Source organism: Anomaloglossus baeobatrachus, chromosome 5, assembly GCF_048569485.1.
Source record: "Anomaloglossus baeobatrachus isolate aAnoBae1 chromosome 5, aAnoBae1.hap1, whole genome shotgun sequence".
NCBI lineage: Eukaryota > Metazoa > Chordata > Amphibia > Anura > Aromobatidae > Anomaloglossus > Anomaloglossus baeobatrachus.
The window spans coordinates 32,395,878-32,415,498 of record NC_134357.1 but is presented as its reverse complement, the minus strand read 5'-3'; the positions used below and the strand labels follow the sequence as shown (position 1 = coordinate 32,415,498).

The window sequence follows — 19,621 nt, the reverse complement described above, 5'->3', positions numbered from 1 at the left end:
TGGGATAAATGCAAAACACTATGTGCGGCCAAAAACTAACACTGCACATGATCCTGAAAACATCATCCCCACCGTCACACATGGTGGAGGCAGCATCATGGTATAGCGGGGGGGGTTTTCTTCAGCAGAGGCAGGGAAGCTAGTCAAAGTAGATGGGAAGATGGATGGAACTAAATACAGGGCAATTCTGGAGAGAAACCCATTATAGGCTGCAAATAACGTGTGACTAGGACGTAGGTTCACCTTCCAGCAGTACAACGATCTTCATTCGTTTTTAATTCGTGTTTTTGTTTCTAAAACTTAGTAAGAGTGTTCCCATTAGTTAAGAAATTGCACTAAGTATCAGTGTGCAATCTTAATTTCGATATTGATGTCCAAGTCACTGATATACAGCTTGCAGCCTGATCCAGATTTCAGGCTTTTCTCATGTGGTTGTTTTTCTTCTTGTAAGGCCACGTACACACGGTGAGTATTTAGTCAGTATGTTACCTCAGTCTGTATGAGCTAAAATCAGGAGTGGGTGAAAAATGCAGAAGTGGAGCTCGTGTTTCTATTATACTTTTCCTCTGATTGTTCTACTCCTGGTTGTGTCTACAAATACTGATATAAAATACTGACCAAATACTGAACATAAGTATTAACTAATTAAGTTAAAAAAATAACTTCAGAGGTGAACAAACCCATTTTGTAGCTAGAACAGAGACTAGTAATGTCTACTATTAATAGTAGTAGTGTTAGTGATGAGCGGGCACTACCATGCTCAGGTGCTGAGTACTCGTAACTAGTGATGAGCGGGCAGTACCATGCTCAGGTGCTGAGTACTCGTAACTAGTGATGAGCGGGCAGTACCATGCTCGGGTGATCGGTACTCATAACTAGTGATGAGCGGGCACTACCATGCTCGGGTGCTCAGTACTGGTAACTAGTGATGAGTGGGCACTACCATGCTCGGGTGCTCAGTACTCGTAACTAGTAATGAGCGGGCACTACCATGCTCAGGTGCTGAGTACTCGTAACTAGTGATGAGCGAGCACTACCATGCTCGGGTGCTCAGTACTCGTAACTAGTGATTAGCGGGCACTACCATGCTCGGGTGCTCAGTACTGGTAACTAGTGGTGAGCGGGCACTACCAAGCTCGGGAGCTCAGTACTCGTAACTAGTGATGAGTGGGCACTACCATGCTCAGGTGCTCAGTACTCGTAACTAGTGATGAGTGGGCACTACCATGCTCGGGTGCTCAGTACTCGTAACAACTAGTGATGAGCGGGCACTACCATGCTCAGGTGCTCTGTACTCGTAACTAGTGATGAGCGGGCACTACCATGCTCAGGTGCTCAGTACTCGTAACTAGTGATGAGCGGGCACTACCATGCTCGGGTGCTCAGTACTCGTAACTAGTGATGAGCGGGCACTACCATGCTCGGGTGCTCTGTACTCGTAACTAGTGATGAGCGGGCACTACCATGCTCGGGTGCTCAGTACTCGTAACTAGTGATGAGCGGGCACTACCATGCTCAGGTGCTCGTAACTAGTGATGAGCGGGCACTACCATGCTCAGGTGCTCTGTACTGGTAACTAGTGATGAGCGGGCACTACCATGCTCAGGTGCTCAGTACTGGTAACTAGTGATGAGCGGGCACTACCATGCTCAGGTGCTCAGTACTGGTAACTAGTGATGAGCGGGCACTACCATGCTCAGGTGCTCTGTACTCGTAACTAGTGATGAGTGGGCACTACCATGCTCAGGTACTCAGTACTGGTAACTAGTGATGAGCGGGCACTACCGTGTTCAGGTGCTCAGTACTGGTAACTAGTGATGAGTGGGCACTACCATGCTCGGGTGCTCAGTACTGGTAACTAGTGATGAGTGAGCACTACCATGCTCGGGTGCTCTGTACTGGTAACTAGTGATGAGTGAGCACTACCATGCTCGGGTGCTCAGTACTCGTAACTAGTGATGAGTGAGCACTACCATGCTCGGGTGCTCTGTACTGGTAACTAGTGATGAGCGGGCACTACCATGCTCAGGTGCTCTGTACTCGTAACTAGTGATGAGTGGGCACTACCATGCTCAGGTACTCAGTACTGGTAACTAGTGATGAGCGGGCACTACCGTGTTCAGGTGCTCAGTACTGGTAACTAGTGATGAGTGGGCACTACCATGCTCAGGTGCTCTGTACTCGTAACTAGTGATGAGCGGGCACTACCATGCTCAGGTGCTCTGTACTCGTAACTAGTGATGAGTGGGCACTACCATGCTCAGGTACTCAGTACTGGTAACTAGTGATGAGCGGGCACTACCGTGTTCAGGTGCTCAGTACTGGTAACTAGTGATGAGTGGGCACTACCATGCTCAGGTGCTCTGTACTCGTAACTAGTGATGAGCGGGCACTACCATGCTCAGGTGCTCTGTACTCGTAACTAGTGATGAGTGGGCACTACCATGCTCAGGTACTCAGTACTGGTAACTAGTGATGAGCGGGCACTACCGTGTTCAGGTGCTCAGTACTGGTAACTAGTGATGAGTGGGCACTACCATGCTCGGGTGCTCTGTACTCGTAACTAGTGATGAGCGGGCACTACCATGCTCGGGTGCTCTGTACTCGTAACTAGTGATGAGCGGGCACTACCATGCTCGGGTGCTCTGTACTGGTAACTAGTGATGAGTGGGCACTACCATGCTCGGGTGCTCTGTACTCGTAACTAGTGATGAGCGGGCACTACCATGCTCGAGTGCTCGGCACTTGTTAAGAGTAGTTGGATACTTGAATGGCAATGACTCGAGCAGCCGAGTATAATGGAAGTCAATGGGGAACTTGAGCGTTTTTGTAGAAGATTTCCCAGCTACGAGTGGAAAAAGTAGTGCTCATGGGGAAATAGTTAAAACAGAAAAAAAGAAAACACTTTTTTATGAAAAAGAGCAAGGTCTTTTTTCATTAAAATCAGGTCGGTTCCGTCTATGATCAGGTGAATGTCGTCCTGGATGTGGCCGCAGAATTCTCAGCCAGCAGGGGGCAGCACACGAGATCAGAGAAGCATCATTATATGTAATATGTGGATATTTACATCCAGAGACCGAGTGTATTAATTAGCAAATCTATAAATAGTGGGAACGTTCACACGTGTATTAATAGGCGCTGGCAGATAGCATTTATCTGTTGTGTGCAGCTCACATGGTGTCATCAAATGAAAGCAATTATCATTCACCAAGACAGGTACCTTTGACCGCTCAATAGTTTGTTAATCATTTCTCCGCAGCGTGATTGCAGATTCTGGAGTCTGATCCGCAGATTTTGTGCTTCCAATCCAATTAGTCAGACTTTGATATAACAGGTTAAATGAGAACGAGCGCAGGACCGCTCCTTCCACCCGTTAATTACTGAAAATCAGACTCTTTTATATCTCGCTGTTATTAAAATATTAATCCAATAACTTGAAAGGCGGTCATACTAATTTGCTCCAGCAGAGATGTAGCTTCAATAATGTAAATCTCCTGCTGTGGCAGAACTACAACTCCCAGCATGCCTGACCGGCTGGCCTCTGATTGGAGACTGCTGTTTTTTTAATTATATGAACACCTTTGAAAAAAAAAAATGTCTTTTTATTACATGCAATTTTTTTTTATAATAATTGCTTGCAATAGGGTTTCATTAAAAATCCCTTGCAATAGCCTCTAGGTGTCACTGTACTTAGACTGCAGAATGAGCTGGGTCTCTTCTCTCGTGAACCATCATATAATGAGATTTTTTACAAAAAAAATGTTGAACTTTCAACTGTTTTGACTGTAGGTTAGTTGGTGACAGGGGGCTTCTATACTGTCCCTCACGCTAGGCGATCCTAGGCTATCTCTGGCCTCAGGGTTATCTCTAATGGTGGAGATGCCGGAGTCCTGCGCCTTACCATTCTCCTGATCAGAGCTAAACTTTTCTCCCCCTCTCCCCAGGAAGGAGTCGGAATGTGATGGCAATACAGGTTAAAGAGGACCAACCTCCAGAATTTCCTATATAAACTAAAGCCAGTGCTATACTGGCGCTATCATGCTGATTCTATATATACCTTTACTTGTGAGATCGGATGTATACTTTCTGAAAAACAGGCAAGTAAAGTTTGTGAAATGCGCTGTTACTTAAGTGATAGGTGCTGTAGAATATATAATAGGTGGGTCGGGTTTTGCTAGTTATTCCCACCCCTGTCTGCCTGCCTGTCCTTCCTCCCCCCTGTTTCTCTTATTACAGGGAGGAAGGACAGGCAGGCAGACAGGGCTGGGAATAACTAGCAAAACCAGACCCACCTATTAGATATTCTGCAGCACCTATCAATCAAATAACAGTGCATTTCACAAACTTTACTTGCCTCTATTTCAGAAAGTATACATCCGATCTCACAACTACATGTATGTATAGAATCAGCATGATAGTGCCAGGATAGCACTGGCTTTACTTTATATATGAAAATCCTGGTGGTTGGTCCTCTTTAAGTAAAAAATGCCCCCAAAGGTATCAATAGCCTTAAAATTCTTAACCCTGTGACTCTCCAACTTTGCTCATACCTTTAACTTTGTTAATAATGGATTTATTTATTTTCCAGTGTCCTATATGGCAACAAGATTACAGACCTTCCTAAAGGTGTGTTTAGTGGTCTCCATGCCTTGCAGCTTCTGTAAGTAAGGATTTATCTTTCTTTTCTTTGCATGCATATGATAGATGAACTCTTGTATATTTTGCCCTATGCAGCCCCCATATAGCACTATGCAGCCCCATATAGTATTATGCAGCCCCCATATAGCATTATGCAGCCCCATATAGCATTATGCAGCCCCCATATAGCATTATGCAGCCCCATATAGCATTATGTAGCCCCCATATAGCACTATGCAGCCCCATATAGTATTATGCAGCCCCATATAGCATTATGTAGCCCCCATTTGCACATTAAACTTAAGGGGAATTCTGAAAGAAGTGCTGAAATCTTACAAAGTTATGTAACCCTGCACAGTACTTGATAAAGGTTTTATAAAACCCGATTCTGTTGCATTTTGGTTTGCTGCAGATTTTCTGTGCAGATTCAATATTGAAAATTTGCAGGAAATTTGCAACAAGAGATTTGACATTTTGGAAAGCAATGTTTGTTTCTCATGTTATCCAGTTATCTACCATGCAGAGGATAAGTGAGAACTTGCTGATCACTGGGGTCCAATCTCTCTGACTTCTGCTTGAACTGGGCTCTGAAGTTCCATTTTTGAGTGGAGCAATGGCAGCACATGCCCAGCACCACTCCATTCATTGTGGTCGGAGACGGTTGGGCGCTGTGCTCAGCCATCTGCGTCAGCCCCATAGACCAAGAACGTAGCGGTGGTATACATGTGCAGCCATCACTTCATTCACTTGGGGCTTTCAGGATAGGGGGATCCCAGCAATCAGCACTTTTTGGATAAGTTCATTTTAAAGGATAAAAAACTTGGAAATGTTGACTCACAAATTATTTACACTAAAATCTGTGACTTAAAGAGGTGGTTCTGTACTCTGCATTAATGGCCACATCTCTGTAAAACTGATAGGGAAGGCTTTTTCTAAATATCTTGTTCAGCTAATTCTGCCCCTGAGCGATGCTCATCCCCATGAAGTTACCCCACCCTGGGCTCCTTGACCTCTGACATCCGGTGTTGTCTCTTCAACTTCCAGTTGACCCAACATCACCGAGGTCGGCCCCAGTTTCCGTGAATAACTGGGCTATGGGTGGTCTTTTACGGCTCGTCCCAGCACAGCATTGCTCCTGCTTGTGGCGCTCTGCAGTGATGGAGAGTGCACGCGACATGCTGCGCTGTGACACTGGGCTGTGATGAGTGGTGAAACGCCGCCCACAGCCCATTCACTCAGGAAAACTGGGGATGTCAGGTCAGCTGGAAGTTGACGTGATATAGCCGGATCTCAGAGGTCATGGAGCCCAGGGGGGGGGTCACTTCATGGGAATGAGCAAACTGCAATAGCACCGCTCAGAGGCAGAATTGGCCGAGCAAGGTATTTGCAAAAAGCCTTCCCTATCAGTTTTACAGGAATGTGGCCACTATTGCAGAGTAGTGAACCACCCCTTTAAAGAAGCAACACCATCCAAATATTTATCCTCTTAATATATTACAGTCATCTTATTTTATAGCATTATGTACTTACAATTGCTCATTTTGCCTTTGTACACAGTTAATTCTTCTCTTTTCCATTAGGTCTATTACATCACAAGATTAAAAACTGACAAACTGAATCTTTCTAAGCTCTTTGTAGAAACGGGAAGTTTATTTTCCCTGCATAGGGAGGTGAAGTGAGCAGCAGGGTCAGCAGTTGAAGAAGGGGATGACTTATGCAGGGAAAAGTGACTTCCTGTTTCTATATAGAGCAGAGAAAAGAGAAGGATTAACTGGGTAGAAAGGCAAAATGAGCAGTTGTAAGTATGATGACTGCAATATATAGCGCCTCCAAATGGTACGTTTATCTCCTCCTCTAGAAGCTGTAGTATCACACACAATGTTCCCTGCCACAATTAGAGGCATAGAGGCATGTAGAGTTGCAGTATAGGATGGGTAAAACACAAATCTGTCATAAGCACATGGGCACGAGTCCACGAGTTAACGAATGTTTGATCTTTAAGAACAGACATGAAAATACTTTAGAAGGAAGTAACTGTGGAAATGTCGTTGATTTTTTGGGTTTAAGTTTTTACTAGTTTTCTTTTTATTTGTGTTACACCAGTTCTCTGCTCTTGTTTCCTTTCATTCTCTTACCCGCCATGCTGAGAGGATGAAAGTGCTCCATTCCATTTATATATATATATATACTGTATTCCCAGAGTTCTACATTTCTGATCCTAGATAAGACGTATGAAATGAAGGTAACTCGGGAAGAGCGCAGAATGATGATTGATTACCCCGAGCGCTCGTCCGGGCTGTTTAAATGACTTTTAAGTTGAAATCAATGCAGTCGTAATGTCAGGGCTTGTTAGACTTATTCTAGTCAATTTTTTTTTTCTCCTGCGCTCAGACTTCTGAATGCCAACAAGATTAACTGCATCCGCGCCGACACCTTCCAGGACCTGCAGAACCTTTCCCTGCTGTCGCTGTACGACAATAAGATCCAAAGTTTGGCAAAAGGAACCTTCTCCTCCCTCCGCGCCATCCAGACATTGTGAGCTCCATTGAATATCTACAGAAAAGCAATGTTAGCCAGTGCATGCTATGGGAACTACAAGTCGCAGCAAAGCCATACCGCATGTACGGCTGGGATCTGGTTTAGCATGTCGTTTCGAAAACGGATTCAATTTAAAGTCCCCATCAAAGAGTATTTGAAGCATTTTTTTAATCAATTTTTTAAAGTGTCTGTCTAGTCAAATAAGATATTTGTGAGTAGTGATACTTAAAGGGAATGATTAACTGATCTTTACTTTCTTGGCTGCTTTTCAGCTCAGCTCCATTAGAGTTGTACATTTGTGACTACAGCTCCGTTACAGCTCCCACAGGTGGTCTGGGGTAGTCTAAGACACGCCTCTGTCTCCTTATTGGTCAGGCTATTCTCCCTCCTCCCTGCATCCCTGCCTCTTCTGATTGGCTGCTGTTATCAAACATAAGAAGTCAATGCTTGCAGTGCTGATAACTCTTATAGATAGGGCAGAAATATCTTAAAAGCCGGTTTTCTGCATTACTTGAAAAGTGATGAATATACACAAAGGCATCTGAGCCTTAATAAGGATTAGTCTGGACCCGGGGAGACCTTAAAGGGATCCTGCAGGAACTTTTATCTCCTCTAACGATGTATACGATTGTGTAGCCATGTAACCCTTCACTCCCGGGGGATTTTCCGTTTTTTTTGTTTTATCCTCCTCTTCTTCCAAGAGCCATAACTTTTTTATTTTTTCGTCAATATAGTCATATGAGGGCTTATTTATTGTGGGACGAGTTGTACTTTTGAATGACACTATTCTTGCTGCCCCATCTTGTACTGAAAAACAGGCAAAAAAATTCCAAGTGCGGTGAAGTTGCAAAAAAAGTGCAATTCCATGGTTGTTTTTTTGTTTTTTTATTTACCATGCTCACTATATGGTAAAACTGACCTGGCATTATGATTCCCCAGGTTAGTACGAGTTCGTAGATACCAAACATGTATAGTTTTACTTTTATCTAAGTGGTGAAAAAAAATTCAAAAATTTGTAAAAAATAAAATAAAAATGCTCTTTTGTCACCTTTGTTTTCCGAGACCCGTAGCATTGTCATTTTTGGGGTGACTGCTTATTTTTTGCATCTTGAGCTGACATTTTTTTTAGTTATACAACTTTTGCGATATTTTGATCAGTTGTTATTGTATTTTGATGTAATGTTGCGGTGATCAAAAAAAGTAATTCTGCCGTTTTCATTTTTTTTCTCTCTACGTCCCTAGCCGATCAGATTAATTGATTTTATATTTTGATAGATCGGGCATTTTTGAATGAGGCGATACCAAATATTTTTTTTATTTTAATTATTTTATTTTTAATTATTTTTTAAAACTTTTTTTACAATTTTTTAATTGATTTTACTAGTTTATGCCTGCACTATCCGATCACTTCTGCTGATCAGAGCGATGCTTCAGCGAGGAATAATGCAAGCTCGTCGCACGAGCACGCATTAAAGGGACAGACACGGCCAAGGACGTATATATACGTCTTTGGTCATGAGGGGGTTAAAAGTTAAGAATGTCGAATATTTTATTATCTGAAAGAGCTGCTTTCACGTTTTTAAGTTCAGGCTGTAAGTGCAGGGGGGCGTGACAATGCACTTCCCACTGTCACGGCTGCCTATCAACGTCCTCCTTGGGTAGATTGACAGGTCGAAGGCAGGTACCAGAGCAAACAGTCTATCAATTAACCAGAGGAGAGATGGTGCTAAGCAGGGAACACAGTGTTTGACTGAGAAGCTGGAAATGTATCATCATGACCCAACGCGTTTCCAGATTGTACGTGTAACGCTATAAAAAAAGTGTGCGAAACGCGTCAGGAGCCGCCATATAATTATAAGATTAAGTCAAATCTGCAGCCTTGACATACTGAAATCCCTGCCCTGCTGAAAGGACACTGGTGCCCCCAGATGGGAGACGCCCAGCGCTCTGTCCCTTTCTGCCCCTCCAACGTGGCACTCCTCAGAATGTGATTTATTTTTTTTTTATGTAGGCACTTGGCTCAGAATCCTTTTATCTGTGACTGTAACCTCAAGTGGCTAGCAGACTTCCTAAGAACTAATCCCATAGAGACCAGCGGCGCCAGATGCGCCAGCCCTCGCCGTCTCGCCAACAAACGCATCGGTCAAATTAAAAGCAAGAAGTTCAGATGCTCAGGTGCGTTCATACTACTAGTCAGTGCTGATAATGTCTCCGCAATCTGTGCTGATGAAGGGGTTACACAGGATAGAAAAAAAAAACATGGCTGCTTTTTTCAGAAACAGCGCCACCCCTGTCCATGGGTAGAGTGTGGTATTGCATTGCAGCTCCATTGAGGTGATAGACCTGTGAACAGATGGACAGTTTTGTTCTAATCCTGTGTAATAACAGTTTATATAAAACAGTGAAATACAAACTGTGCTGTGATCATTTCTTCTCTTTTTTTTTCTGTACAGCTAAAGAACAATACTTTATTCCAGGTACGTCCATGTGGATAATATATTATTACTAGCTGTAGTACCCGGCGTTGCCCGGGAGAGTAGCTAAGATTTTCTCTCTGCTGTGTCTCTCCTACTGCCCCACTCTCTCTCATTCTCCCACTCTCCCTCTCTCCCACTTTCCCTCTCTCACACTCTCCCTCTCTCCCACTCTCCCTCTCTCCCACTCTTCCTCTCTCCCTCTCTCCCACTCTCCCACTCTCCCTCTCTCCCACTTTCCCTCTCTCACACTCTCCCTCTCTCACACTCTCCCTCTCTCCCACTCTCCCTCTCTCCCACTCTTCCTCTCTCCCTCTCTCCCTCTCTCCCACTCTCCCTCTCTCACACTCTCCCTCTCTCACACTCTCCCTCTCTCACACTCTCCCACTCTTCCTCTCTCCCTCTCTCCCACTCTCCCTCTCTCACACTCTCCCTCTCTCACACTCTCCCTCTCTCCCACTCTCCCTCTCTCCCACTCTTCCTCTCTCCCTCTCTCCCACTCTCCCTCTCTCCCTCTCTCCCACTCTCACTCTCTCACACTCTCACTCTCTCACTCTCTCACTCTCTCACTCTCTCACACTCTCACTCTCTCACACTCTCACACTCTCACACTCTCACTCTCTCACTCTCTCACTCTCTCCCACTCTCCCTCTCTCCCACTCTCCCTCTCTCCCACTCTCCCACTCTCCCTCTCTCACTCTCTCACTCTCTCACTCTCTCACTCTCTCACTCTCTCACTCTCTCACACTCTCACACTCTCACTCTCTCACACTCTCACTCTCACACTCTCTCACTCTCTCTCACTCTCTCACACTCTCACTCTCTCACTCTCTCACTCTCTCACACTCTCACACTCTCACTCTCTCACACTCTCCCTCTCTCCCTCTCTCAAACTCTCATGCTCTGCTTTTCCAACTCTACCGCTCTCCCTCTTTCTCTCTCTCTTGCTCTCTCACTCTCTCTCTCTCCCATTCTGCCACTCTCCTTCTCTCCCTCACTCCCTCTTCCACCCTACCTCTCTACTTCTCTCTTCCTCACTTTCTCTCACTCTGCCACTCTCCCTCTCTCCCACTCTCTCTCACTCCCTCTCCCTCTCTCCCTTTCTCTCACTCGCTCTGTCTCTCTCCCACTCTCCCTCACTCCCTCACTCCCTCTCTCTCTCTCTGTCTCTATCTCACTCCCCCTTGCTCCCACTCTCTCCCTTTTTCTTTCTCTCTCTGCCTCTCTCCCACTCTCCCTTTCTCCCACTCTCTCTCCCACTCTCCCGTTAAACCACTAAAATAATATTACTGATGCATAAGCTGTCTTAGGCCATGTGCCCACGGGACGCTCGTACCTGCGGATATATTCGCAGGTACGGCCGCATGTTTCCCGCAGCTGCCCGCCGGCAGCCGCAGCTATTTTTAGCTGCGAGTTTCCAGCGGAATAGCTGCGGGAAACATGCGGAGTTTCACGCGATTTACCTGCGGACGTCCCGGCCTCTATCTCCATAGCGGAGGGCCGGGATCTCCGCAAGTAAATCCACATGAATAATTGACATGCAGTTAGGTGCGGCTGAGGGATCTCCGCAGGAGATTCCGCAGCCGCACTTTCCGCAGCGTGGACACAGACACTCCCCATGTCCGATAGGGTAACATGGGGAGTGCCTGTACATGCTAGAACCTGCGGATTTATCTGGAAAATCCAGAAAAATCCGCAGGTTTTCCGCGGCAAACTCCGCAGCAAAAAGCTCCCGTGGGCACATGGCCTTAGGGCTCTTTTCCACCTGCAATTTTTTTGTGCGAGTGCAATTCGTTAAAAAATCGGATTGAACTCGCACCAGTGTTAATCAATGAGGCAGTTTCCTCTTTCCTGTTATTTCTCGATACGAATCGTGCTCTTTGTGCAATCGCAACATGTTGCAATTTAAAGTGAATCTCAGCTCATGCACCCCCATACAAGTCTATGGGAGCGTGTGAAACATCGCACCGCACTCGCATGTTATACGACTGCAGTGCGGTGCATGCAGAGACAGACAGCGGAGGAGATGGGTAGAAAGTGCTCCCTCCATCTTCTCCGCACCTGTGATGCAATCTTGCAATCGCATCACAGTTGCATGACCCTTGGCTGACACCCGTAGCAGAGGGTCATTAGCATATCCCTTCCAATGCTCTCGCATCACTGGCTATGTGTAAGTGGAAAAGAGCCCTTATACTAAGAATGTCCTCCCAGACAATATCTGATTAGTAATGGACATTGTCAAATTATATGGACATACCCCATTAACAACACCCAATTGTAATCTTTTTTCATACATTTTCAGGAGGAATAACTGAGGAATTTCACAATGCAGGGTTCTAGAATAGGATAACTTTAGAATTAGTATTAGAGCATTGGGCTATTAATGGACCCCGGAGTGTAATAAACATAAACATTTCTTCGTTCATCTCTTAATGTTCCCTCTATTTAAATATGCATAGCAACATGTACATACATGATCACTAGCAACTCTATCTGCTATACAGTACCCTGCACCTCTATTTTGCACAGACTTGTTATCAGTCGTTCCTATGAGATCACAATGATAAAACAGCTGCACATGAATTCAAGCAAAATCTGGATAATCATGTGCAATATTAGGGATAAAAAGTGGCCAGAATAAGAAAAGAAAAACTGCCTGAATGCCTCCAGAGGGGGGCGCTGTTATTTTATGTATTTGGATTGTATTTATTTGTATCTTAGAACTAAATCAAAGTTTTTATACAAAATAATAATACAGAATAGAAATGTAACAATAGAAGCATTTTCTTTGTTTTTTTTTTTTCCGTACCATTGTTATTTTCTAATGTTATGCAACAAATAAACATCCACCAATAATAAAGATGAAAATATTAAAGAGCTGCTATTAGTAATAATCACATTTTATCCTTTTTTGCTGTTTTTGCAGGAACGGAGGATCTACAGCTCAGCAGCGAATGTAACAGCGATGTGGTGTGTCCGCCCAAGTGCAGATGTGAATCCAACGTAGTGGACTGCTCCAACCTGAAGATGACGAAAATCCCCGAGCGCATCCCGCAGTCTACGGCCGAGCTGTATGTATGAGATCCCTCCTAATAGTACTCCATAGTGCAGCCGCTCCAGACCCTCATTACCGTATTTTTCGGACTCTAAGACGCATCGGACCATAAGACGCACCCTGGTTTTAGAGGAGGAAAATAGGAATTTTAAGCAAAAAAATGTGGTCATGACACACTGTTATGGGGCAAGGATCTGCTGCTGACACTGCTATGGGGGTAATGTCCCCAAATTCTCTGCTAAGGTACCCCATCCTGGTATATGCCCTCATCCTGCTATATACCCCCATCCTGCTGTATACTGCCATCCTGCTATATGGCCCCATCCTGCTATATACCCCCATGCTGCTATATACCCTCATCCTTTTATATGGCCCCATCCTGTGATATACCCCCATCCTGCTATATGGTCCCATGCTGCTATATACCCTCATCCTGCTATATACCCTCATCCTGCTATATATACCCCATCCTGCTATATATGGCCCCATCCTGCTATATACCCCATGCTGCTATATACCCTCATCCTGCTATATGGCGCTATGCTGCTGTGTACCCTCATCCTGCTATATGGCCCCATCCTGCTATATGGCCCTATGCTGCTATATACCCTCATCCTGCTATATGGCCCTATGCTGCTGTATACCCTCATCCTGCTATATGGCCCCATCCTGCTATATGGCCCTATGCTGCTATATACCCTCATCCTGCTATATGGCCTGTATCCTGTATCACATAAAAAACAATAAACATTTATACTCACCTTTCCTCGCTCCATGCAGCATCGCTCTTCCTCCTGTCTGTGGCGGCAGCAGCGCCGCTGATCTGTGTGGAGCCGTCGCTGGTCACTTCCCTGCAGCATCGCTCATCCTGCTGTGTGCCGGTCAGCTGACTTGCGTGTAGACTAGCGGCGCGCACAGCGATGACGTCATCGCTGTGCTCACCGCTCTCTACACATATCAGCTGACCGGCAGACTGGAGGAGATCGCGATGTTGCACGGAACGGAAGTGGCTGGTAAGTGTACCGTACTTCACTGCACCCCGCTCTGATGATGATGTGCGGGGGGCAGTGAATACAGCCGCACATGATCACTCCAGGCTGTAGTTGCCAGGGGTGATCACGGCCGGCTGTTAATTATGCGCGCACCTCCCCCACCCACCTGTCAGCGCCGGCTTTAGTGATGAGGGATGATGGGCGGGAGGATGCAGTGCATATGTAATGAGCGGGCCCACGTGGTCACGGCGGGCTGCTACAGCCTGTTCATGCCCCCGATAGCCCGCTCTACCGCAGCACCCTCATTCCCGGTCGCAGCCCTATATTCAGACCATAAGATGCACCCCCCACTCCCCACTTTCCCCCAACATTTAGGGGGGAAAAAGTGCGTCTTATAGTCCGAAAAATACAGTACTTCCATGTATTTAAAATGCATTGTCCCTGATCCATATTTATTATGTTGTATTTTATTAAACATTTTATTTCTTCACATTTTCAGGCGCTTGAACAACAATGAGATCACTACTTTAGAGGCTACCGGATTATTCAGGAAACTGCCGCACCTCAAGAAAATGTGAGTGACCATCGGCGCTAGTCGGTCAGACGTACATGGGGAAAGTTTCTCAAATAGACTATTTTTGTCAGCATCTGATAAGGGGGCAGATAAAGAAACACCTGCAGACTGGTGTGAAACTACAACTTCCAGCATGCACTGCTTCCGCCAGAGCATGTTAGGAGTTGTAGTTTCACGCCTGGACATGTTGGAGAGCTGAGTACTTGAGATTGGTGTCCTAGATTCTAAGGGTATGTGCCCACGCTGCATGACGGACACAGCGTGTCTTCTTCTGCAGAGACCTGAGTGGTCTCTGCAGGATCCCGCAGCTGCCCATGCTGCCAATCAGGATTCTGGGTGCTGCAGACCCTCGCTCTGTTCTCCCTGCTGAAACACTTGCGTCTCCGCAAACAAAAGTTGACATGCTGTGGCTCGGAAAGCTGTGCCACAGGTCAGTTTACACTGCAGAAAAAAAATACAGTGGGGAGGAAATTTGTATAAATCCCATTCACTGTGCTTGTACTGCACAACGCAGCGTTTTGAATGCAGCGTAAATACCGTGCGTCCAAAATGCTGCAAACACTGATCGTGGGCACGGGCCCTTTGAGTATGTCCACATGGGACAAATGTGCTAAGGAATTTCTACTAGTGATGAGTGAGCACTACCATGCTCGGGTGCTCAGTACTTGTAACTAGTGATGAGCGGGTACTACCATGCTCAGGTGTTCAGTACTCGTAACTAGTGATGAGCGGGCACTACCATGCTCAGGTGCTCAGTACTCGTAACTAGTGATGAGCGGACACTACCATGCTCAGGTGCTCAGTACTCGTAACTAGTGATGAGCGGGCACTACCATGCTCGGGTGCTCAGTACTCGTAACTAGTGATGAGCGGGCACTACCATGCTCAGGTGCTCAGTACTGGTAACTAGTGATGAGCGAGCACTACCATGCTCTGGTGCTCAGTACTCGTAACTAGTGATGAGCGGGCACTACCATGCTCGGGTGCTCTGTACTTGTAACTAGTGATGAGCGGGCACTACCATGCTCTGGTGCTCAGTACTCGTAACTAGTGATGAGCGGGCACTACCATGCTCGGGTGCTCAGTACTCGTAACTAGTGATGAGCGGGCACTACCATGCTCGGGTGCTCAGTACTCGTAACTAGTGATGAGCGGGCACTACCATGCTCAGGTGCTCAGTGCTCGTAACTAGTGATGAGCGGACACTACCATGCTCAGGTGCTCAGTACTCGTAACTAGTGATGAGCGGGCACTACCATGCTCGGGTGCTCAGTGCTCGTAACTAGTGATGAGCGGGCACTACCATGCTCAGGTGCTCAGTACTCGTAACTAGTGATGAGCGGGCACTACCATACTCAGGTGCTCAGTACTTGTAACTAGTGATGAGCGGACACTACCATACTCAGGTGCTCAGTACTTGTAACTAGTGATGAGCGGACACTACCATGCTCAGGTGCTCAGTACTTGTAACTAGTGATGAGCGGGCACTACCATACTCAGGTGCTCAGTACTTGTAACTAGTGATGAGCGGGCACTACCATGCTCAGGTGCTCAGTACTTGTAACTAGTGATGAGCGGACACTACCATGCTCGGGTGCTCGGTACTTGTAACTAGTGATGAGCGGGCACTACCATGCTCGGCTGCTCAGTACTTGTAACTAGTGATGAGCGAGCACTACCATGCTCAGGTGCTCAGTACTTGTAACTAGTGATGAGCGAGCACTACCATGCTCAGGTGCTCAGTACTTGTAACTAGTGATGAGCGGGCACTACCATGCTCGAGTGCTCAGTACTGGTAACTAGTGATGAGTGAGCACTACCATGCTCAGGTGCTCAGTACTCGTAACTAGTGATGAGCGAGCACTACCATGCTCAGGTGCTCAGTACTCGTAACTAGTGATGAGCGGGCACTATCATGCTCGGGTGCTCAGTACTCGTAACTAGTGATGAGCGGGCACTACCATGCTCAGGTGCTCGGTACTGGTAACTAGTGATGAGCGGGCACTATCATGCTCAGGTGCTCGGTACTGGTAACTAGTGATGAGCGGGCACTACCATGCTCAGGTGCTCGGTACTGGTAACTAGTGATGAGCGGGCACTACCATGCTCTGGTGCTCGGTACTGGTAACTAGTGATGAGCGGGCACTATCATGCTCGGGTGCTCAGTACTCGTAACTAGTGATGAGCGGGCACTATCATGCTCGGGTGCTCAGTACTCATAACTAGTGATGAGCGGGCACTACCATGCTCGGGTGCTCAGTACTCGTAACTAGTGATGAGCGGGCACTACCATGCTCTGGTGCTCGGTACTGGTAACTAGTGATGAGCGGGCACTATCATGCTCGGGTGCTCAGTACTCGTAACTAGTGATGAGCGGGCACTATCATGCTCGGGTGCTCAGTACTCATAACAAGGAGCTGGTGCTCGGATGTGCATGACTCGAGTACCCGAGTATAATGGAAGTCAAAAGGAAACTCAAGTACACAGAAGATTTCTCGATAAAATGCTTGAGTCCGCCATTGACTTCCATTATACTCTGTACTCGTCGCGCCCATCTGAGCATCAATCTGCTCAATTCGTGTACTGAGCACCTGAGCATGGTAGTGCCCGCTCATCTCTAGATACAATATGGTCACTTCAGCACAGGTGACCGACATCAGTGCAGAATATTATAATGAGGATATAGCAAATTCACATCTAAGGTTACTTTTCCAACAGAAATCTGAGCAACAACAAGATCTCAGAAATTGAGGATGGGGCGTTCGAGGGGTCGGCATCAGTGAGTGAGCTCCACCTGACCGCTAATCTCCTGGAGTCTGTACGAAGTGGAATGTTCCGGGGTCTGGAAGGTCTTAGAACATTGTAAGTAAAAATCTATTTATATACAGTGGGTACGGAAAGTATTCAGACCCCTTTAAATTTTTTAATCTTTGTTTCATTGCAGCCATTTGGTAAATTCAAAAAAGTTCCTTTTTTTTCTCATTAATGTGCACTCTGCTCCCATCCCCCATCTTGATAGAAAAAAACAGAAATGTAGAAATTTTTGCAAATTTATTAAACAAGAAAAACTGAAATATCACATGGTAATAAGTATTCAGACCCTTTGCTCAGTATAACACATGGTCATAAGTATTCAGACTCTTTGCTCAGACACTCATATGTAAGTCACATGCTGTCCATTTCCTTGTGATCCTCCTTGAGATGGTTCTCCTCCTTCATTGGAGTCCAGCTGTGTGTAAACCGATAGGACTTGATTTGGAAAGTTGCACACCTGTCTATATAAGACCTCACACCTCACACTGCATGTCACACCAAAGGAGAATCATGAGGTCAAAGGAACTGCACAAGGAGCTCAGAGACAGAATTGTGGCAAGGCACAGATCTGGCCAAGGTTACAAAAGAATTTCTGCAGTTCAGCAAGGTTCCTAAGAGCACAGTGGCCTCCATAATCCTTAAAATGGAAAAAGTTTGGGACCAGCAGAACTCTTCCTAGACCTGGCCGTCCAGCCAAACTGAGTGATTGTGGGAGAAGAGCCTTGGTGAGAGAGGTAAAGAAGAACCCCAAGATCACTGTGTGAGCTCCAGAGATGCAGTAGGGAGATGGGAGAAAGTTCCACAAAGTCACCTATCACTGCAGCCTCCACCAGTCGGGCTTTTATGGCAGAGTGGCCCGACAGAAGCCTCTCCTCCGTGCAGTAATAATAAATAAATCCCTAGCACTCACTAGGACAAGAGTCTGTAATGATGCAATACGTGTTTTATTTATAGAATATCCGTAAAAGGAAAATTGCACCTCAACCAGATGTTAAAGCAAAGCCAACGTTTCGGCCAGACTTGGCCTTTGTCAAGGGTTTGCGTCAGGGGTGGGATTCAAATTTTTAACAGCAGGTTCTCTGTAAACCCCACCCAGTTGAAAACCACACCCATTCTGTAACCACACCCATTTTATTAGCCACACCCATTTTCACACACTTTCCTCAACCAAAAAATACAAGTAATTTAAAGTATAATCTCTTTCCCCTTCTTCCCCTCCTCTACAGTCACTCTCCTGTCCAGCACCAGTTGTTCCAGTCACTGTCACTCTTATTGTATTAAATGTTTTTTCTACAATTTTTAAAAATTATTACTAAAGGAGCCCTGCTAAAATTGGAACTGACAACCTTCCCCCATACAGATCTTATCCCATGTGGCTACATTCCCCCTACAAATCCCATCCCATCATGGCTTATTTTCCCAGCAGATCTTATCCCATGTGCTCCTTTTCCCATATAGCTGCCATCTTTTGCGGCCCTCTCCCCATATAGCTGCCATCTTATGCGGCCCCTCTCTCCATATAGCTGCCATCTTTTGCGGCCCCTCTCCCCATATAGCTGCCATCTTATGTGGCCCCTCTCCCCATATAGCTGCCATCTTATGTGGCCCCTCTCCCCATATAGCTGCCATCTTATGTGGCCCCTCTCCCCATATAGCTGCCATCTTATGTGGCCCCTCTCCCCATATAGCTGCCATCTTATGTGGCCCCTCTCCCCATATAGCTGCCATCTTATGTGGCCCCTCTCCCCATATAGCTGCCATCTTATGTGGCCCCTCTCCCCATATAGCTGCCATCTTATGTGGCCCCTCTCCCCATATAGCTGCCATCTTATGTGGCCCCTCTCCCCATATAGCTGCCATCTTATGTGGCCCCTCTCCCCATATAGCTGGCATCTTATGTGGCCCCTCTCCCCATATAGCTGCCATCTTATGTGGCCCCTCTCCCCATATAGCTGCCATCTTTTGCAGCCCCTCTCCCCATATAGCTGCCATCTTTTGCAGCCCCTCTCCCCATATAGCTGCCATCTTTTGCGGCCCCTCTCCCCATATAGCTGCCATCTTTTGCGGACCCTCTCCCCATTTAGCTGCCATTTTATGTGACCCCTCTCCCCATATAGCTGCCATCTTTTGCGGCCCCTCTCCCCATATAGCTGCCATCTTATGCGGCCCCTCTCCCCATATAGCTGCCATCTTATGCGGCCCCTCTCCCCATATAGCTGCCATCTATTGCGGCCCCTCTCCCCATATAGCTGCCATCTTATGTGGTCCCTCTCCCCATATAGCTGCCATCTTATGTGGCCCCTCTCCCCATATAGCTGCCATCTTATGTGGCCCCTCTCCCCATATAGCTGCCATCTTATGTGGCCCCTCTCCCCATATAGCTGCCATCTTATGTGGCCCCTCTCCCCATATAGCTGCCATCTTATGTGGCCCCTCTCCCCATATAGCTGCCATCTTATGTGGCCCCTCTCCCCATATAGCTGCCATCTTATGTGGCCCCTCTCCCCATATAGTTGCCATCTTTTGTGGCCCCTCT

The 19,621-nt window shown here is 46.5% G+C and overlaps 1 protein-coding gene across 1 annotated transcript in view; it reads left to right on the top strand.

The window, feature by feature from the left end:
- The window catches only part of SLIT1 (slit guidance ligand 1), a 463,725-nt gene that overhangs the window by 354,370 nt on the left and 89,734 nt on the right, over positions 1-19,621 (top strand). Inside the window, exons 12-18 of the mRNA XM_075348376.1 lie at positions 4,589-4,660; positions 7,030-7,173; positions 9,188-9,351; positions 9,630-9,653; positions 12,577-12,721; positions 14,197-14,271; positions 16,990-17,133. Of these exons, the coding sequence (XP_075204491.1) occupies positions 4,589-4,660; positions 7,030-7,173; positions 9,188-9,351; positions 9,630-9,653; positions 12,577-12,721; positions 14,197-14,271; positions 16,990-17,133 (768 nt within the window). The remainder of the gene's footprint in view (positions 1-4,588; positions 4,661-7,029; positions 7,174-9,187; positions 9,352-9,629; positions 9,654-12,576; positions 12,722-14,196; positions 14,272-16,989; positions 17,134-19,621) is intronic.